Genomic DNA, 17838 nt, shown 5'->3' on the forward strand with positions numbered 1-17838 from the left:
GGTAATAGTTATTAACACAAATTTAACTTATGTAACAAATAGATTTTCATGTATTGTTATAAAATAGATACATATTTACATGTTTATACTTTTAATCGGTTTTATTCGGTTTATTCGGTTTAATCGGTTATATACCAAACCATATCCAAATCCTACAATTTTTATAAAATTATATCCATTCGGTTTATATGGTATCTACCAAAACCAAACCATATTGTCTATTTCGGTTCGGTTCGGTTCGGTATGGTTCGGTTTTACCATATTGAACGGCCCTACCTTGTAATTTACACTTACCGATTTTAATCTTATATGGGCCAAACATGGGCCACTATGAGTTAGAGTTCTAACTAATGGGCTGGCTCACTAAGTAATATGACTAATATCTCCTCCTTCTCCTCTCCAATTTGACAGCGACCGGAAATGGTGACGTCATCTGTCATGAGACCTGCGGCGGAGCTCGCGGTCAGGATCGGCCGTGAGCTCCTCAAGGTCTCCGCAACCTCTCGCTCACCTCGGACATGGAGTCCATCGATGGAACAAACTCTTCACAGTCTCGGCTTTCGTCACTCAATAAGCCCTTCGCTCGTCTCTCGAGTCATCGACCCGTTCCTCCTCAACCACCACTCCTTAGCACTCGGGTTCTTCAACTGGGCCGCCCAGCAGCCCGGTTACTCCCACGACTCCATCTCTTACCACTCCATCTTCAAAACCCTCTCGCTCTCTCGACAGTTCTCCGCCATGGACGCCCTCTTCAAACAGGTCAAAACTCAGAGAATCCTCCTCGATCCCTCCGTGTATCGCTCCCTCATCGACGCGCTTCTGTTGGGTAAGAAAGCTCAGAGCGCGTTTTGGGTTTTGGAAGAAGCTCTTTCGACGGGTCGGGAGGTTCATCACGATGTGTGCAACCGTCTCTTGGCTGCGTTAACGTCTGATGGGTATTCTGATTATGCACAGAAACTGTTCGTTAAAATGCGTCAGAGAGGTGTTTCTCTCAATACACTTGGCTTTGGTGTGTATATAGGAAGCTTCTGTAAGAGTTCCGATACGAGTCAGCTATTGAGACTTGTGGGTGAGGTTAAAAATAGTAACTTTAACATCAATGGGTCCATTATTGCGCTCTTGATTCTCCATGGTCTTTGTAAAGCTTCTAGAGAGATGGATGCTTTTTACATTTTGGAAGAGCTAAGAAACATTGATTGCAAACCGGATTTTATGGCGTATAGAGTCATAGCTGAAGCGTTTGTGGTAACTGGGAATCTGTACGAGAGACAGGTTGTCTTAAAGAAGAAGAGAAAACTCGGAGTAGCACCGAGGAGTAGTGATTACAGAGATTTTATCTTGGGTTTGATCTCTGCTAAACGTTTGATTGAGGCTAAGGAAGTGGCTGAGGTGATTGTGAGTGGAAACTTCCCTATTGATAATGATGTCCTAGACGCGTTGATTGGATCAGTCTCTGCGGTTGATCCAGATTCTGCTGTTGGATTCTTGAATTACATGGTGATGAACACAGGGAAACTGCCTGCGATTCGGACTCTTAGCAAATTGAGTAAGAATCTTTGCAGGCACGAGAAGGGGGACCTTTTGGTAAAGGCTTATGAGGTTTTGTCAAGCAGAGCTTATTTTTCAGAGCCTGAGAGTTACAGTCTGATGATATCGTTCTTGTGCAAGGCCGGGAGAGTCAGAGAAGGGTACAGTGCTCTGCACGAGATGAAAAAGAAAGGGCTTGATCCAGACGTTTCACTCTATAACGCTCTCATCGAAGCTTGTTGCAAAGCGGAAATGATCCGGCCAGCAAAGAGGCTGTGGGATGAGATGTTCGTAGAGGGATGCAGAATGAATCTGACGACGTATAATGTACTTATCAAGAAATTGTCGGAGGAAGGCCAGGTAGATGAGTCTTTGAGGCTGTTTCGGAAGATGCTTGAGAAAGGGATAGAACCAGATGAAACAATTTATACGTCTCTCACTGAAGGCCTATGCAGGGATACAAAACTTGAGGATGCTTTGGAAGTCTTCAGAAAGTGTATGGAGAGGGATCAAATAGTTGCGAGAAGGGTATTGATCACGTTTGTTTTAAATCTATGCAGCAACGGTGAGAGAACAAGTATATGTGTCATCTATGTTACGTTTAGTTGCCTTGCAAGTCAAGTTTGTGATTGATTCGTTTGGTGTATTATGCGTGTAGGCCATTTTGGTGAGGCGTCTCAGCTGCTGCGCGAGAGAGAACATTTGGAACACACAAGTGCACATGTAGTGTTGTTGAAATGTGTGGCTGATGCGAAAGAGGTTGAGGTTGGAATCAAACATATGAAATGGATCAAAGAGGTGTCTCCATCTCTTGTTCACACCATTTGTTCGGACCTTTGGGCGTCTTTCTGTTCATCATCTGATCCTGATTCCATTCTTCCGTTTATTCGAGCACTTGAGCTCTCATAGCTACACCGATAGGCAAATTTATTATGTGTAGACCAGATCCTATACCCTAGACTGTAATGGAGTTGTCTGGGTGAATGAATGTATACATTACAAGTCTATGTAAGAATTATTCAAATGAATATTTTCTTACGGTACATGTGGTTTAGGTGGGTCTTTTTCATGATTAAAAGTGTTTTTGATGTAAAAGGTTGAAGTACCGAAGAGAAGCACATCTGTGAAGCTATTGGATCAGGTATGTGCATCTCATCTCTGACGCAACGTACTATGGAATGTGGACCACTAAGGCAGTTATTTACCTGATTTAAACAAAAAAAAAAAAGCAGTTATTTACCTGCAGTTAACAGTTATCACGGTTGAGATTTGGGTAGTGAAAAACCCTTACTCTTGTCTTAATCTGACCATTTTTTGCAATTCAACATTGTAAGCTGTAAAACCAGAGATGGCTATATATATAAAACGCTATCCAGAGACGGTGATTACTATATTATATATTTTTTTTTTTGGTCAAAAATATATTACATATTATACATTAGTGTGATTAAGAGAGACAAATTAAAGAGCTAAGCTTAAAACAAACGCACACTCTTCTCCCCTCAAGTCTCTAATTCAACACTAAGATTAACCTCATCTTTTTTGTTCTTCGAAACCCAAAAAGTAACAAGCAAGAAAAAGGAAAAGAAAACGGAGAAGATGAACTTTAGACATGGGGTCAGAGCCAGAGAGCACCAGCATCTTTGAGAAGAGGGACGAGTGAGCCATTGATATGTGAAGCCATCACTCTCTCCATTGATCCTACCATCTTCCCACCGATGAATACAACCGGAAGTGTCCCCGGTGAAGTGGTGCTTCCGCCGCTGGAGCAGCCAAGGAGACGCGACGGAGGAGGGCTCTGTGGACATCGACGCCATAAGGGTGGAGGTCGAGCTCATGGACGGCAGGGCTGACTCCCATTCCGCGGAAGAGACGCTTCATGGCGTGGCACATGGAGCAAGTGCTCACGCTGAATATAACCACCGCATTTTCTGCAGCCATGGACTCTATCCTAACAAAAGTCTCCGATGGAAAGACTGCCATGTTGTTCACCTTACTATAGGACAGCGAATCCCGAGTTTCGGATTTGTATTGCATTTTGTCTTTCTCAGTTAGAGAGATATTTATAGAAGGTGAGATGTGTGAGTTGGTTGGGATGTTGAGCTCTACATTTGATTGGTACATTTTGTTATTTATTTATTCTATATTCCAAATGAGAACAAGTAACTGATGTTATAACTGATATTTAGTAAGTTTAAATATGTTTATCAGCGTTTTTAATCAATATAAAGTGTGGAGTATTTTTGATAGGTCCACTATCTATATAGATGTGAATAAAATATGATTCACTATGATTTATAGAACAGCGCCGAATAAAAACTTTGACGCTGCCAACATTATGTGAGCAAGTCGTAACAATGAGATGAGGTCGAATGTTTAGATATGGCCGGTGGTTTTCCATTATATTCCATTTTTATGCTTCAATTCTCTCTGATCAATCTCTTTAAACAAGCTACATAAAATATCATTATCAATATGATCATAAAGAAATTGGAATATTTTGTTTGGAACGCAATCCAAGTATGGCATCGATATATGCAAATACATTTATACTCCCTCTGTTTCATATTAAATGTCGTTTTAGAGAATTTTTTTCGTTACAAAATAAGTGTCGTTTTTGATTTTTTATGCAAAATTTATTTTTCTATTGGTTGAAATATGGTTAGGTGTATAGGTAATATTGTTTTTTATAGGAAATGTATAAAATTAATTGTTTCTTTAATCTGTGTGCCGAAACCTAAAACGACACTTATAATGAAACAGAAGGGAGCATGAGTGGAATATGTAATCAGGATCGAATTTTGTGTAATCATTTATCCTAGGTTCAGTGGAGGATATATAAATTACGCAAAAATTCATACAAAAATAGAAATAAAGGAGTCATCAATATGCTTGGAATGACCTTTTCTTTGAAAAAAGAAGCACTACTAATTTTGATATAGTTGCAACCAGCATTTACTTGCTAGCTAGTAGCTAACATCAGGAATATCAGTGTTCTTGATGTATGGAAACTACAAGTTGCCATGTGTTCTTGCTAACATCTTTATATTTCTATATATGGTAAATCAAAAGTAGTGATTTCTTTTAAATAAAACTGCATAATTCATATAATGTGGACTTTAATTGTAGATAAGTTCACTAAAAGTCTGGAAGAAGGTTTAATTCACATGCCTTTTTGGCTTCCATCATATGCATGCTTCTGCCTTTTTTTTTATCTTGCCTTCTAGTTTCTCATGTTTGACCAACCCTTCTACCCACAAAACATAATATGAATAAACGTTGTCAGCACAATGAAATTTGTAGGTACCAATCTGCTATGAGTCACCACCTCTCATCGATTCCATACGAATAAAGTTCCTAACATTATTCATATTTTACATCTATCTTATCACATTTCTGAATTCTTTTGTTTATTTATTTAAATAAAAAAGAAAGGATGCTCATTAGAACATGGTATAGTAGTTTAAGTGAGTCCGAAGAGTTATATGTCCCTTCATCAGTTTTAGATTTTGGTGAATAAACTAAAGCCGATTTATATCTTAACACACATTGTTAGCTTTGTGTTGCATTAAGAAGATGTCTTAAAGTACGCAGAGTGAAGACCTCTCAAACATTGCTCTGCCTCTTCATCATTCACTATCAATGAAATGTTTACCTGACAAAACACATTTTCCACTCATTATAAAACCAAACCATAACAATACTATATTCATCAGTATTCACACAGACATGTAGCAACAGAGTTTCAAAATTAGATGCACAATAAGACTGTAGCCAACTCTCACTCACCTTCTCTAATATGAGTGATGATTTCTGAAACAATGACAACATCTTACTTCTTCTCCAGCACTTACTTTAGATATCAAAATAGTAGACATTAACATAACGTGAGAAAAGACTTGCCCCACTCAGTTCCAATTATATCATGAAAGAAAATATTCCATTGATGGAAAAAAGTTGGAAGGATAACTGATAACAGAAGAGTAATGAGACAAAAGGAAAACACAACAACAATCTCAAAAAACTGCCCATCGCCAAGGACACACTTCAAGCATTCATGTAATGATTCAGTTTGTAAAGCAAAACTTTTCCACTAGCGTTTCCCATAGCCATGAAGCCACTTCCAGGGCTGAAGTCCAAGCAGCGAGGGTAATTCATCTTTTTATTTGGCGGCGGCCAGTTTGAGAAGACGGTTAGAGACGGAACATGGACAAGCTTCACACTGTCTTTATTCATCCTCGAGATTATAGCTAGAATCTGACCATCATGGTTGAACTTCAAGAAATCAATCTCCGAAGTGAGATTGTCCACCGTCTTTATCGGCTTCCTTTTGCCTCCCAAAAACTCAGCCTTCTTGTAAATGTTCACGATCCCTCTATCTGTCCCAGAGGCGAACAAAGCTCCGTTAGGTGAGCTGCAAAGCGAAGTCCCGCACGTGCTCCCTTCATCCACACCTTTGTATAAACACTTCATCGTTCTAAGATCCCAGACATAGACTTGTCCATCCCCTCCTGAGCTCAGCAGCTGCTTCCCGTCGTCACTGAACGCTAAGGACCTCACTGAACCGTTCATCTTCAACGTTCCCGTCAGCTCTTTGGTCTTTGTGGACACAAGCAAGATGTAGCCTCCGTTTCCCATGAAGGCTACGGTCTTGGAGTCTTGCGACACTTCGAAACTCTCCAAGCTCTTCTCCTCTCTACCAACCAATGGGCCAATCTTGTCGAACTTCGCGTTCTCCAAATCAAAGCTGTAAAAGTACTTCCTCCTCCCCGAGACAATAACCTGAGATCCGTTAGGCAAGAAGGCAGCTTTGTGAATGGGACAGTCCTCGAGAAAGATGCTCTGTATCTTGGTGTTCCTCTTCCCATCGATCTGGAAAAACCTCAGCCTTCTATCGTTTCCGGCGGTGAGAAGCAGCTGAGCGTTTTGATGGAACTGGACAGAGTTGATCGGAGCGTCTGAAGGATCTGCTATGTTGGCATCCGCGTGTTCTGAATACTCAAGAAGACCGGAACAGAGCTTGGAGCCACCAGACTTCACCACAAGATCTTCGTTTGTTTTGAGAATATCATCATCATCATCACCTTCTCCTCCATCATCTGAGGAATCTCCATCAGTGATATGAGAATCAGTCCTAGCCCAATCAGTTCCAGGGTTAAGCTTAGCGTGATGAGCTCTCAGCCTAGCAATGTACTCAGAGCCAGAGATCAATCCCTCATCCTCCTCTTTCCTTAGCTTCCTCAGACGGTTAACACTAGCTATGTTAATATTAATCTCTTTCTCTTCTTCATCCTCCCAAGCAGCTTCTCCCTTCCTAATAACTCTCTCATCGTCAGAAACTTGCTCATCATCATCATCATCATCATCATCTTCAGAATCTGGAGTTTGCCTCACAGCAGAACGATCTACACGAAACAGATCAGACCCTTCTACAACGCCGTCTTTCTCTCCAAACGAAACAGGATTGTAGAGTGATCCAAACAACAAATTCTCAAGCTTTTTCATTTCAACCTGCTCAGACTCTCTTTGCTTCTCTTCCTCCATCTTCCTTCTCTTGGCCCTTACGTCATCTTCGGTCTCTTCTCTTCTAGCCTTGCTCGTCGGAGCGTTTTGAGATAACGTACTCATCGCTCAATTCCACAAACTCTCTGTAATCAAGAGAGTAAGTATAAGATTCGCAGACTAGTTCAAGTTCGAAGAAACAGAGCTTGAATTAAACCTAGTTTCTGTAAGGATTACTATACAAGCAACAACTTTAAACCTAAGCTACGGACTTACATCGGCGACGGCGAGAGGTTCTCTTCCTCTTCGTAGGAGGATTAGGGTTTTAAGAGGTTTTTACGAAAATGTCATTACATGCCTTTTAAATGGGTCAACAACGGTGTGTACGCAGCCCTTGAAAAGCCCATGGGCCACATAACAGAAAATCTATTACGAATGGCATTTTAGTTAGCAATGCAAAGTATATGCTGCCTTGTTCCAAAGGAATCTGATTTTTTCAGCTAAATAAATCAAACAAAATTAGAAAATATCGTTACATGCCTTTTTTATGGGTCAACGGCGTGAACTCTACGTCCTTTGAAAAGCCCATGGGCCATGACATGTTTAGAGAATAAAATATTATTATAGCTGGTATTGTCGTAATTGTTCCAAAGTATATTCCAACGGAATCTAATTGGCCAATAAAGAGACGAGATTCATGAGGTAATAATAACATCATTGGTCTTCTTTTTTGGGCAGCGTGAGATCGGACATCGAAACAAAACACATTGCTCTCATCTTATCCCCGTCCTCCGTCGCGATGGAAACGCCGAAGACTTCTTCTCTCATCCCCAGCTTCCTCTACTCCTCATCTCCGAGATCTATTCTCCGCGATTCCAATGCCGCGTTCTCATCCCCCATTCTCGAGAAGTCTCGTTCATCTCCGGCCGCGACGATGGTGTCTCGGAAGAGTTTCCTAATTGCGTCTCCCACGGAGCCAGGGAAGGGGATCGAGATGTACTCGCCTGCCTTCTACGCCGCGTGTACCTTCGGCGGAGTTCTCAGCTGTGGTCTGACTCATATGACCGTCACCCCTCTCGATCTCGTCAAGTGCAATATGCAGGTATGTTTGTAATAACCTTATAGATCATTTATCCACGTGTTGAGATCTGCGTTTTAGCCTTTTGCTGTTTCTATAATTCAAAACATTTCGATCTGGTTAGTTGACTCTTCTGTCTGAATTTTACTTGACGTTTGTATTTGTGGATTGATTCACTTTTGGTCTTGATGTTATTACATTGCTAACCAGATTGATCCGGCCAAGTACAAGAGCATCTCGTCTGGTTTTGGGATTCTGCTGAAGGAGCAAGGAGTCAAAGGCTTTTTCCGTGGATGGGTTCCTACTTTGTTGGGTTACAGTGCTCAGGGTGCTTGCAAGTTTGGATTTTACGAGTTCTTTAAGAAGTACTACTCCGATCTTGCTGGACCTGAGTTCGCTGCCAAATACAAGACCCTCATCTACCTTGCTGGTTCTGCTTCCGCTGAGGTCATTGCCGATGTTGCACTTTGCCCTTTTGAAGCTGTTAAGGTCCGTGTTCAGACACAGCCTGGGTTTGCTAGGGGGATGTCTGATGGGTTTCCCAAGTTTGTCAAGTCCGAAGGATACGGAGGGTGAGTTTCTGGACACAAATAACGTTCTCTCCCTTGTTATTGCTTTAGCCGTTTGTGTCTGATACATTTTTTTATTATTTTCGCAGCTTGTATAAGGGTCTTGCTCCACTCTGGGGACGTCAGATTCCTTGTAAGTTTTGTCCTCTATTTTGAAACCTTTTGCACAGTTTTTGTTTTCTTTGTAGTTGGTCATGAAACATAATACATGATTCGTTACAGACACAATGATGAAGTTTGCTTCCTTTGAGACCATTGTTGAGATGATCTACAAGTACGCAATCCCCAACCCAAAACACGAGTGCAGCAAAGGTCTGCAACTCGGGGTGAGTTTTGCCGGAGGTTATGTTGCTGGAGTGTTCTGTGCAATTGTCTCTCACCCCGCAGATAATCTTGTTTCGTTCCTAAACAATGCTAAGGGAGCAACCGTTGGAGATGTAAGTTAACATGTCGACAACTGCTTATTTGTTTGTACTATATAGGATTAGTATTGATTCTTTTGATGTTATGAAATGTTGTTGCAGGCGGTGAAGAAGATTGGAATGGTGGGACTGTTTACAAGAGGGCTTCCTCTAAGAATTGTGATGATAGGGACATTGACTGGAGCACAATGGGGTTTATATGATGCTTTCAAAGTGTTTGTTGGCCTGTAAGATCTTCTCTCTCCTTACTTCCTTTCTTCCCCCCCTCAATACCTTCTTCAAAAGTGAAGAGTGCAGAAACTCATTTATTTATGTTTTATCTGATTCAGGCCAACCACCGGTGGTGTTACTCCAGCCCCTGTCATCGCAGCTGCTGAAGCCTAAGACTAAATGATGATGATTAAAAAAAAAAACTTAGGATTTTTGTTTGAAAGAATAAAGAGAAACGTATGGCAATGAGGAAGAGTAAAGCTCATCCTCTGGATTCCAACTTGATTCATTTTTTTGGAAATTTGTGTTCTTGAATTGACGATAGTGCTCTCTCTTTTCACAATACTATCTCCCTATTTTTGTTTGTGTGATGTAATCTTAAAAGATGAGCGGTACACACGCTAAGATTGAGAGTGTGGGCACACCCACTCACTACTTTTGTTCTTTTTCATTTGGAAAAATCTCTTTTGGTAGCTTTCCCCAATTTACAGCTTTACTATTGCCGTCACAAGTTACTGCAGTGAACATTATTTACGAGAAAGAGTTAAAAACAATGAAAAAACTATTCGCCCACCGTGGGGCTCGAACCCACGACCACAAGGTTAAGAGCCTTGCGCTCTACCAACTGAGCTAGACGGGCTTTGGTGATCTTTGTTATTGTTTGTCTTTGATTTACCGCACAAAATATTAACGAACTAAGCTGATCAATATAAAATACAAATGTTTCGCTGATAAATAAACTCAACTTTGTTTCAGTTTAAAAACAATTTTTTCCAAGGATTGGCATTTATCAGTTTCATAATGCGAGAGAGAACTTACCAGTCCATTTGATTTTGTTTTAAATCGGACGAAGTCATTCAAGGTAGGGCTCTCAAATCATCATTTGACAAGGTGGAGCTTGCAGGCAGAAAAGTAATTATAAAAAAAAAAAAGCAGAAGGCAGGATCAAAATAAAAGAGAAAACTCCATGACTATGCTCTCAAAAAGATGTTATGACGCAAAACCAAAGTAACTCTTTAACATAGTCCTCTTCAACAACAAAGTGAAAGTGTGTTCTACGTTTCTTACAAGTTTTCAAACTGTGTTTTAACTGCTAAACACAAAAAGAAAAACATCGTACCAACCATTCTTAGCCTTAATCTCACTAACTTAGCGCTTCTTCTTGCTGCCCGCTTTTGCTAAATTAGACTTTGAAGGTGTAGCTACCAAGTATATGAACAAAACCACCATCGATATCACTGAAACAAGAGATCCATATTTTGCCAGAATCCTCTGCAACAATTGAAACACAGTAAGATTAGAATTTACTTTCGATAATTCTCACAGGGAGGACTGAATTACAGATTGAGTTACCTTGGCCTGAGATTATATCATAGCAGCATCATCCAAAGGCACAAGACAAGGCAAAAACGAAAGTCAATACTGAGAAGAAAAAGGCGTGAAGGAGAGGACTGAAAAAAAATTACCAGGGCAAGCGGGTCAGTAGGAGGTTTGTCTGCGAGGATGTCTAGAGGTAGTATTGGAGTTGAGTAGGCTTGCTACAAACAAGAAAACCATAATACATAATAATTACATAACATTAACGTACTTGTAGTAAAACAATGATCACTACAAGTCATGGATAGTTTGCTAGGGAACAAAAAGAGTATGTTAAAGTTCATCATCTGAAAGAAGAAACAAAGGCAGCTTATGAATGGCAAACCTGAAGAGCTGTCTTAGTGGGGATGCGGAAAGTAACAACAGCAGGAGCTCCATAGAAGGGTCCTTTAACCTTAGCCTCAAGTTCGAAGGAATGAGACAGAATACCTCCTCTGCATAAATAAATCACATTAGTGACGAAACGAATAAAAGCAGCTACAAAAGCATATTAATGACAAAAGGAAGAGGAAGAAGAACTCACGCATCAAGTCTCTCCCATGATCTTGAAGTGTTTCCATTAACAACTTCAAAAGTTTTCTTAATCCAGGTGTTATCAACCAGAGTCACATCATACGCCGTCCTGAGATCAAACACCAAAACATATAGCGGATCAGATCAATCTAGCTACTGATTCACATCCGCACGTCACCAATCTATACAACAGATCTAAGGATAATTCTACAGCAGCTAATCTATTCGGATATAAAACGGATTGGAAACGGAAGCATATCAGATCAAATGGATTGAGAGAGAGAGAACTGACGCAGATCCTTGGTTGTAGATGTCGAAGGAGACGAGGACGCGCTCGGCGCCAGATTTGAGCCTGTTGAGAGTAGCTTTCTTGTGAACCACCATGAACGGCATTTCCGAGGTCGCGAACGAAGCGGAGAAGAGCATGAAAACCGCCACGGCGGAGATCAGAAGCTTAGCTAAGGGGATGGCCATGGTGTGTGATGATCTTCGTTGGAATTTTGGTATGCAGATCTGCGATTGGTTTCCTCCGCTCGTGAACCCTCCGACGACGATATTAACCACACACACTCAGAAACAAAAAAAGTCAACGATGGGCCCAATTATTTTCTTTACCTGATAATGGGCCATTAAAAGAGGCCCATTATGATTAATAAATTGCGTTTTTCGTTTGGAAGTAAATCTGGGGATTATTGAGCTCTATACAGTGCAAGTTGTAAATTTGTAATACAGTCTCCTGCCACGATCTATATAATATGTTTTTGCTCTTGAACACCCACATTTCTATTGGAGTCAGATATTCCCTGGTGTATTGTATTAAAATTGTTATCATCTTCCGTTAATTATCTCGTTTAATAACAATACAATCTACGCGATTGCAAATCTGACAACATGATAATGTTTTTATACAAGCCAACGATTCATTCACTCAAGGACATACTGACCTAAGAAGAAAATTTAGACGTAAAAACTTGGGATAAAAAGAATAAATAGAAATTTGATCAACGATAAGTTTGTCTCGTGGATAAGAGTCTTGGATCATCTACTAGCGTCTAATGAGTCAAAATTTCTTTTTACGGTAGGAGAAGTGTGCTCTCAAAGAAGAATTAATTGACAAACCTTAGAAGATGTAAGGATTTTGATTCAAAACCTATTATCATTAAAAAAAAAAAAATGAAAGAGATGTGATTATGTTAATTGAGATGGCGGGAAAGTTAACAACAGAAATTATCGAGGAAATCTTATATATTAAAAGAGAAGCATTTGCAATAAATGTGTTTACATATACATTGACACGTGTCAGTTTCATAATTATTTCAACTTTATAATGTTTATGTGTCAACCTCACAGTCATTTACCAATTAATGTGTTCACACATTTTTTTTAATCGGTTCATTTTTAGTTTACGTATTTTAATTTTTGTATTAGTGAATTGAAGTTTTCTCCGGGAAAGTATTAAATAATATCATTGTTGAAAGAAATAAATTTCAAAATCATTAAGTTTCACATCAACTAAAATGCTGGAATGAGAATGTTTTTAAAATTGATAGTTTCGTATTTTTCCGAACTTAGCCATGGTTGAGGTTTATGCATACGAAAGCAACAAATAATTGTGATTACTTATGAATTAAAGAAACTGAGGCGAAAAACGCCACATACAAAGTTAGATCTTTAGTTTAGCCAAAATATTGTTTTTGTTTACAAAATTTTCATATCACACCAAAAATTAGAAACATAATCAGATTGTTATAAAAAATCAGAAAACACAAAAGCTTTAAAATAAAAGAAAATTCGCGAAATCAATTGAAAAACAGAATTCATGTACCGAATGAAGAGATCACATTATTTTTGATGCAATTCTAACTCATTTCACTCGATTGTATCGTGTTTTTATCATATTTGCCAAGAACTTTTATAAGAAACTACACATTATTGGTTATAGACTACATCAATTTTTTAACATGTCCAACAATATTGACATGACGCCCAGCCATTTTTATTGGTATTCTTAAAGTATGGTCCAATAATTATGTATGTAAAATAAGCCTAACATATTAGTTTTACATTTATTTATTTTTCTTTATACTTGTAGAAGAAAATAAGTCTAGGTAAAATATTTGGATCCGGAAAACCGAACCGAACTTGATTTGAAAGTAATACTAAACACAAAATAAAACTGATTAAGTACTAAAATTGATCTAAAAGTTTAATATCCAGAGAACCAGACCCGAATCCGATCCAAACTGAAATATTTTGGACACCAAAAACATCTAAAACACAATTATATACTTAAATATATTAGTTTAAATTTTATATCTATTAGATATTCATTAATATGAAAATATCTAAAATAACAAAATATGTTCAAAATACTGAAAATGTATATTTTTTCTATCTAAATATTTAAATTGAACTATTTTAATGTAAAATTTAAGTATTTAGTCTTATAATTATTCAAATTTTTATGTTTTATATTATTTTTATTTTTGGATTTTGAGGATTAAGTATATTTAGATTTTTGTTAAGAAATTACATAATTAAATATGTATCCAAACCCGAACCAAACCTGCAATGATTCGAACCAAATCCAATCCAAATTCAAACTGAAATTTGAAATATCTGAATCATATTTAAATTCAAACTCTAGACTAACTGAATCCGAACGACTATCTGAATGTTCATCCCTTGAAAAAGCTATGCGACAAATATTTTACTACAACGTAAAATAAATAATCTAATTAAAGATTTCATTCCGCGCACGGCGCGGATTATTACCTAGGTAGTAATTAACACACAGGAGAACCAATTAAACTTTGGCAACTGGTAATGAAAATTTACATATTTCCAGAAGAAACACAATTAAAACTTGGATTAAACCAAAAGACATGTGCAGTTTCTTTTTCTTTATGTTTTTTGGGTTAACTAAAAACATATATCAAATCATTTGCAATAAAATAGCGAGCATGTGGGTGGATTGCATCAAACGCTCAAACCTATAAGTAGCTCTGTTTCCACTCTCTTCTCTCCCATCATCCTCTAGAACCTTCAAACCAAGCTTCCTCCATCACATGCCTCCTCTGTTCTTCTGTTAGCTATCTGAGATTCTCTTCCACATGTTTTCATTTTTATATCTTTCATAAGTTCCATATGTTATCTGATGTTTTTCAATGTTGTATATGTATGTGTAGGGTTGTAATATCTTATTACCAAAAAGCATAACATAGAACGGGAGAGAGAGGGAGGGAGCATGGGGTGTGCTACGTCTGCTTGTGCTGTTGGGGAAAGTAAGAACAAGAGGAGTATCATTCAAGAATCAGTAGTGTTTGTTCTACAGCTCCGTGTTCCTGTTCAGACTGATCTTCAGCGCCAACTCAAAGGCGTTGCCTCCAAGACCACCATCGACCGATTGGCATGTCTGAGGAATCAGATTCAGTTGGTAGCTGAGGACTCAGGTATCCAAGAAATGAGACCATCTTGTTTCTTTTTACCTGCGTCCCAAGAAAAAGGTTTTGATTTTGAGAATCATATTCAAAGTTAGGTTTAAATATTTTCAGGTGGTTCTGCCATCTCTGAGCTACGTGCAGCTTTGGAGGAGTACTTGTCTCTTCTCACCGGGCTTATCAAGAAAAGTACGTGTTCTAAAATTTTGATTAAGTTAACAGATTAGTGTGCTGTAAAATCTAATGTTCATATGACTTTGTAGAGGATGATGGGATGGAGGGATGCGTAGAGTTCAAATGGAAACCCCTTGGAGATGGTGGAAGAGTAAGTTCATTTTGTTTGTTATTTTACTTCAACAATGTTGACGTATGAATTAAATCAAATGTTTAAAACAGGCAGAGTTATGTTTCACAAACCTTTGGATGGAGATGCTGACAGTGATACACATGATGGCTGCTTTGGCAATGGCTGAAGCTAACTCTCTCATGATTCCAAAGGATCGTTCTGGTTCTGGCCATGGCGTCCGTGTGGTCTCCAGTGGTTTGGCCTCTTGGATCTTCACAGTTATATTTCACTGATGTATGTTCACAAAGCTGATTACTCTGTTCACTTTTAAAAACAGGTTGCAAGAGAGATGCGGTTGACTTGCTTCTCAAGGCATCTGGATACTTGGAGTTGTGCACCCGAGAGATTCTGCCTCGCATTGCTCCTGATATAAAGTATGAAGCACAAAAAAATACAGAAAATATAGGATCAAATAAGTACTTACATAAATGCAAATTTTCAGGAGTAAATTGCCAGATGATATGCAGGAAAGTGTTTTGCAAACTCTCTCTATCCAAGCACTTGGCCAGGTTACATTCTTTGAAACAATGTTACGTTCTTTGAAACAATGTTTCCTAAATAATAACCTTGCATGTGTTTTACTTTGCTATTCTCATCGAATCTCACTACAGGGAACTGAGATTCAACTTGGGTTGGCAGTTAATAGCAAGAAGGCTACACTGTCTGTGAAGAGGAGACTTGCCTGTGAGCAAGTCATCTATTTCTCTCAGGTCTTTCTCATATTTTAATACATCTTCATCTCCTTTGGTAACTTGGGGCATGCTTTTGGGATAGTCATGGGTTTTTTGCCCTAATCTCTCTGTTTACTTCTTCTAAATGAGCCCCATAATCATTTCAGGCATATCAATGCTTGTCTGGTTGTGCCATCGTTAGCCATGGGTGCGCCAAAAAGCTTCTCCTCTTCATCTTCTGGAAGTTTCTGGAAGCAAGGGTATGTATCAAAGCTAGGGTCGGATCTAAGATATTGGAGACCATAAACATTTATTATAAACTTTCATAAAAATTTGTTTTATACATAATTTGAGGACTTATGTCTTAGTGTATATATAACCTCCAAAAAATTTTAGGGGTAAGACCTGTTTCATTGGGTTGTGCCAGATCCGGCCAAAGTTCTTGTTGGAAAGTGATCATACAGTTCTATTATAAACCAATCTCTTTGTTATGTTCTGTTTTTTTTTCTTCTTGACAGGCTGCGGCATACTACTACCATGGACTGGTAACAGAGAAGGGAAGTGAGCCAGCTTGCCACGCGAGTGCAGTGTGTTGTTTCCTTGCAGCTTCAGAGATCCTAGGAGAAAGCAAGAAGGCCTGTCTTAGCTTCTGTTTGTCTCCTCCTGTAACCAGGTTTGTGTACATGTTTATTATAGATATCCAACATTCACTCAACAAGTGAACCGTGAATTGAATCACCATGCTTTTCTTATCAGGGCTCCTCCTATGTGGGGAGTTATGAAGCATTTGAGCCAGAAGATTCCAGAAATTGCTTTTAAAAAGTCTCAAATGTATGGATACTTGCTTAAAGAAGAAGAAAAGTAAGCGTTAATTAAACTAATTAGTGTCAAGAGTATACTAGATGTAGTAAAACTGATGATATGATAAACCACAGGGTAATGCAAAGTTTGCCAGAGCTACCAAACTTTCAGTTGTCACTGATACCAGAGGAGTTTGAACTGCCTGAAATGGAAGCCGGCTCTTTTGCCAGAAAACCAGACCCATTTGCTTACTGAAAACTCGTCTGAGAATCATTATGAGGATGTCTGATGAGGAATTTGATCACCGTTGAGCAGCACTCTCTACACGTAGTCATTGGATATTTCACCTTTTACAATTGTTATGTAACATTGTTATTCTAGAGTTACCTCTTTTACACTAGTTTCTTATCAGACCAAAAAAATCTGATCAGTACGGTTGAGTATAATATGTAATATCTATCTGAGTGACTAATAAATTTTGCTAATAAGAAGTACTCCCTCCTTCAGAAATATAAGATGCTTTAAGAGTTTTTGATGTTTTAAGATATAAAATACTTTTTATATATTCTTAGGTAACTTTTACTTTTATTAATTAAAAAGTTTATTTTATAATCTATTTTATAATTAGTTAAATGATTTTCAATTCATATTTTAGTTATATTTTAAAAACAAAAAAAAAAGAATTTTTTTAGTAGTTGTGTATTTGTCAAAAACATCATATATTGTGCAACATATGGGAGTATTTAGAAGAAAATGATGTTGATAATGTTGGAGTAAAAGTGGTTGTTATGTGAGGCGCCTAAAAACGGCACGCAGTTTATTCGTCCTAATTTGGCAATAGCTTTCGCATGAGTAGCGTCACGCGAGTGTATCGCGTGTAGTGATGTGATGACATGTTGGATTGCGCACGTACCAACTTTGTGGAGGCGGCGGTTAGGGATTTGTAGCAAACCGGAAGACGGTGATAATCTCCGACAGAGACATGACCGGCCACCGATCGAAAAAGGAAATAAAAAAAAAGGCGACGATGGAGAAAATGCAAGAAAATTCAGATTCTTAATCATCGCAATTAATGGATCATCCATAAAGATAAAAAAGTATTCGATTCAGGGTATGACTGGTTTTCCTGCTACCACCCGCAAACGCAGCTTTTGCGGTTGGTAGCGGTTGTTGGCGTTTTGCAACAATCGCTCAAACCGCTCCAAACCGCTCCAAATCGCTCTAAACCTCATAAATTCAAAAGCTGGTTTTTAAAATATATCTATTATATTTTAATTAATATTATAAAGCTTTAAAATGAAAATATTTTCTATAATTTTTAAAAAGTTTAAACTATAACATTCTAAATATAAATTTTATATTTATTATAAAATTATTATTTT

General features: G+C 38.4%; 5 protein-coding genes, 1 non-coding gene and 1 pseudogene across 7 annotated transcripts; 3 read left to right on the plus strand and 4 right to left on the minus strand.

Moving 5' to 3' along the window:
• Positions 1 to 404: 404 nt before the first annotated feature.
• Positions 405 to 3313, plus strand: LOC106313162 (pentatricopeptide repeat-containing protein At5g14080). Of its 2 annotated transcripts, XR_001264308.1 has the most exons (4): positions 405 to 2092; positions 2186 to 2535; positions 2624 to 2668; positions 3092 to 3313. XR_001264308.1 is itself a non-coding variant. In XM_013750904.1 (2 exons), exons 1-2 carry the CDS (start codon positions 421 to 423, stop codon positions 2434 to 2436), a joined length of 1923 nt encoding a protein of 640 aa, XP_013606358.1. In that variant the 5' UTR covers positions 405 to 420; the 3' UTR covers positions 2437 to 2818. The 2 variants fall into 2 exon arrangements, 1 of the variants encoding a protein (XP_013606358.1); XM_013750904.1 differs by lacking the exon at positions 3092 to 3313 and having other exon boundaries at positions 2186 to 2818.
• On the minus strand, positions 3132 to 3625 carry LOC106313163 (annotated as a pseudogene).
• Positions 3626 to 5410: 1785 nt separating this feature from the next.
• LOC106319367 (U3 small nucleolar RNA-associated protein 18 homolog) lies at positions 5411 to 7361 on the minus strand. The gene is made up of 2 exons (XM_013757668.1): positions 7306 to 7361; positions 5411 to 7175 (listed from the first exon to the last, which is right to left on the minus strand). The coding sequence occupies exon 2, from the start codon at positions 7153 to 7155 to the stop codon at positions 5575 to 5577; it is 1581 nt and encodes a 526-aa protein (XP_013613122.1). The 5' UTR covers positions 7156 to 7175; positions 7306 to 7361; the 3' UTR covers positions 5411 to 5574.
• A 361-nt stretch (positions 7362 to 7722) lies between these two features.
• Positions 7723 to 9784, plus strand: LOC106312951 (mitochondrial phosphate carrier protein 3, mitochondrial). Its single transcript, XM_013750657.1, has 6 exons — positions 7723 to 8131; positions 8318 to 8679; positions 8766 to 8809; positions 8899 to 9113; positions 9201 to 9325; positions 9428 to 9784. The coding sequence occupies exons 1-6, from the start codon at positions 7829 to 7831 to the stop codon at positions 9480 to 9482; spliced, it is 1104 nt and encodes a 367-aa protein (XP_013606111.1). The 5' UTR covers positions 7723 to 7828; the 3' UTR covers positions 9483 to 9784.
• Positions 9785 to 9875: 91 nt separating this feature from the next.
• TRNAK-CUU lies at positions 9876 to 9948 on the minus strand. The gene has a single exon. It is a non-coding gene; the product is annotated as a tRNA-Lys (tRNA).
• Positions 9949 to 10280: 332 nt separating this feature from the next.
• On the minus strand, positions 10281 to 11741 carry LOC106315647 (translocon-associated protein subunit beta). Its single transcript, XM_013753443.1, has 6 exons — positions 11491 to 11741; positions 11209 to 11307; positions 11011 to 11119; positions 10775 to 10846; positions 10662 to 10667; positions 10281 to 10580 (listed from the first exon to the last, which is right to left on the minus strand). The coding sequence occupies exons 1-6, from the start codon at positions 11670 to 11672 to the stop codon at positions 10458 to 10460; spliced, it is 591 nt and encodes a 196-aa protein (XP_013608897.1). The 5' UTR covers positions 11673 to 11741; the 3' UTR covers positions 10281 to 10457.
• A 2704-nt stretch (positions 11742 to 14445) lies between these two features.
• Positions 14446 to 16711, plus strand: LOC106315252. Its single transcript, XM_013752998.1, has 11 exons — positions 14446 to 14650; positions 14753 to 14827; positions 14902 to 14963; positions 15035 to 15179; positions 15262 to 15358; positions 15427 to 15493; positions 15596 to 15694; positions 15823 to 15915; positions 16174 to 16328; positions 16412 to 16516; positions 16591 to 16711. Exons 1-11 carry the CDS (start codon positions 14446 to 14448, stop codon positions 16709 to 16711), a joined length of 1224 nt encoding a protein of 407 aa, XP_013608452.1.
• Positions 16712 to 17838: the final 1127 nt, after the last annotated feature.

This window comes from Brassica oleracea, chromosome C9 (genome assembly GCF_000695525.1).
Source record: "Brassica oleracea var. oleracea cultivar TO1000 chromosome C9, BOL, whole genome shotgun sequence".
NCBI classification, from domain to species: Eukaryota; Viridiplantae; Streptophyta; class Magnoliopsida; order Brassicales; family Brassicaceae; genus Brassica; species Brassica oleracea.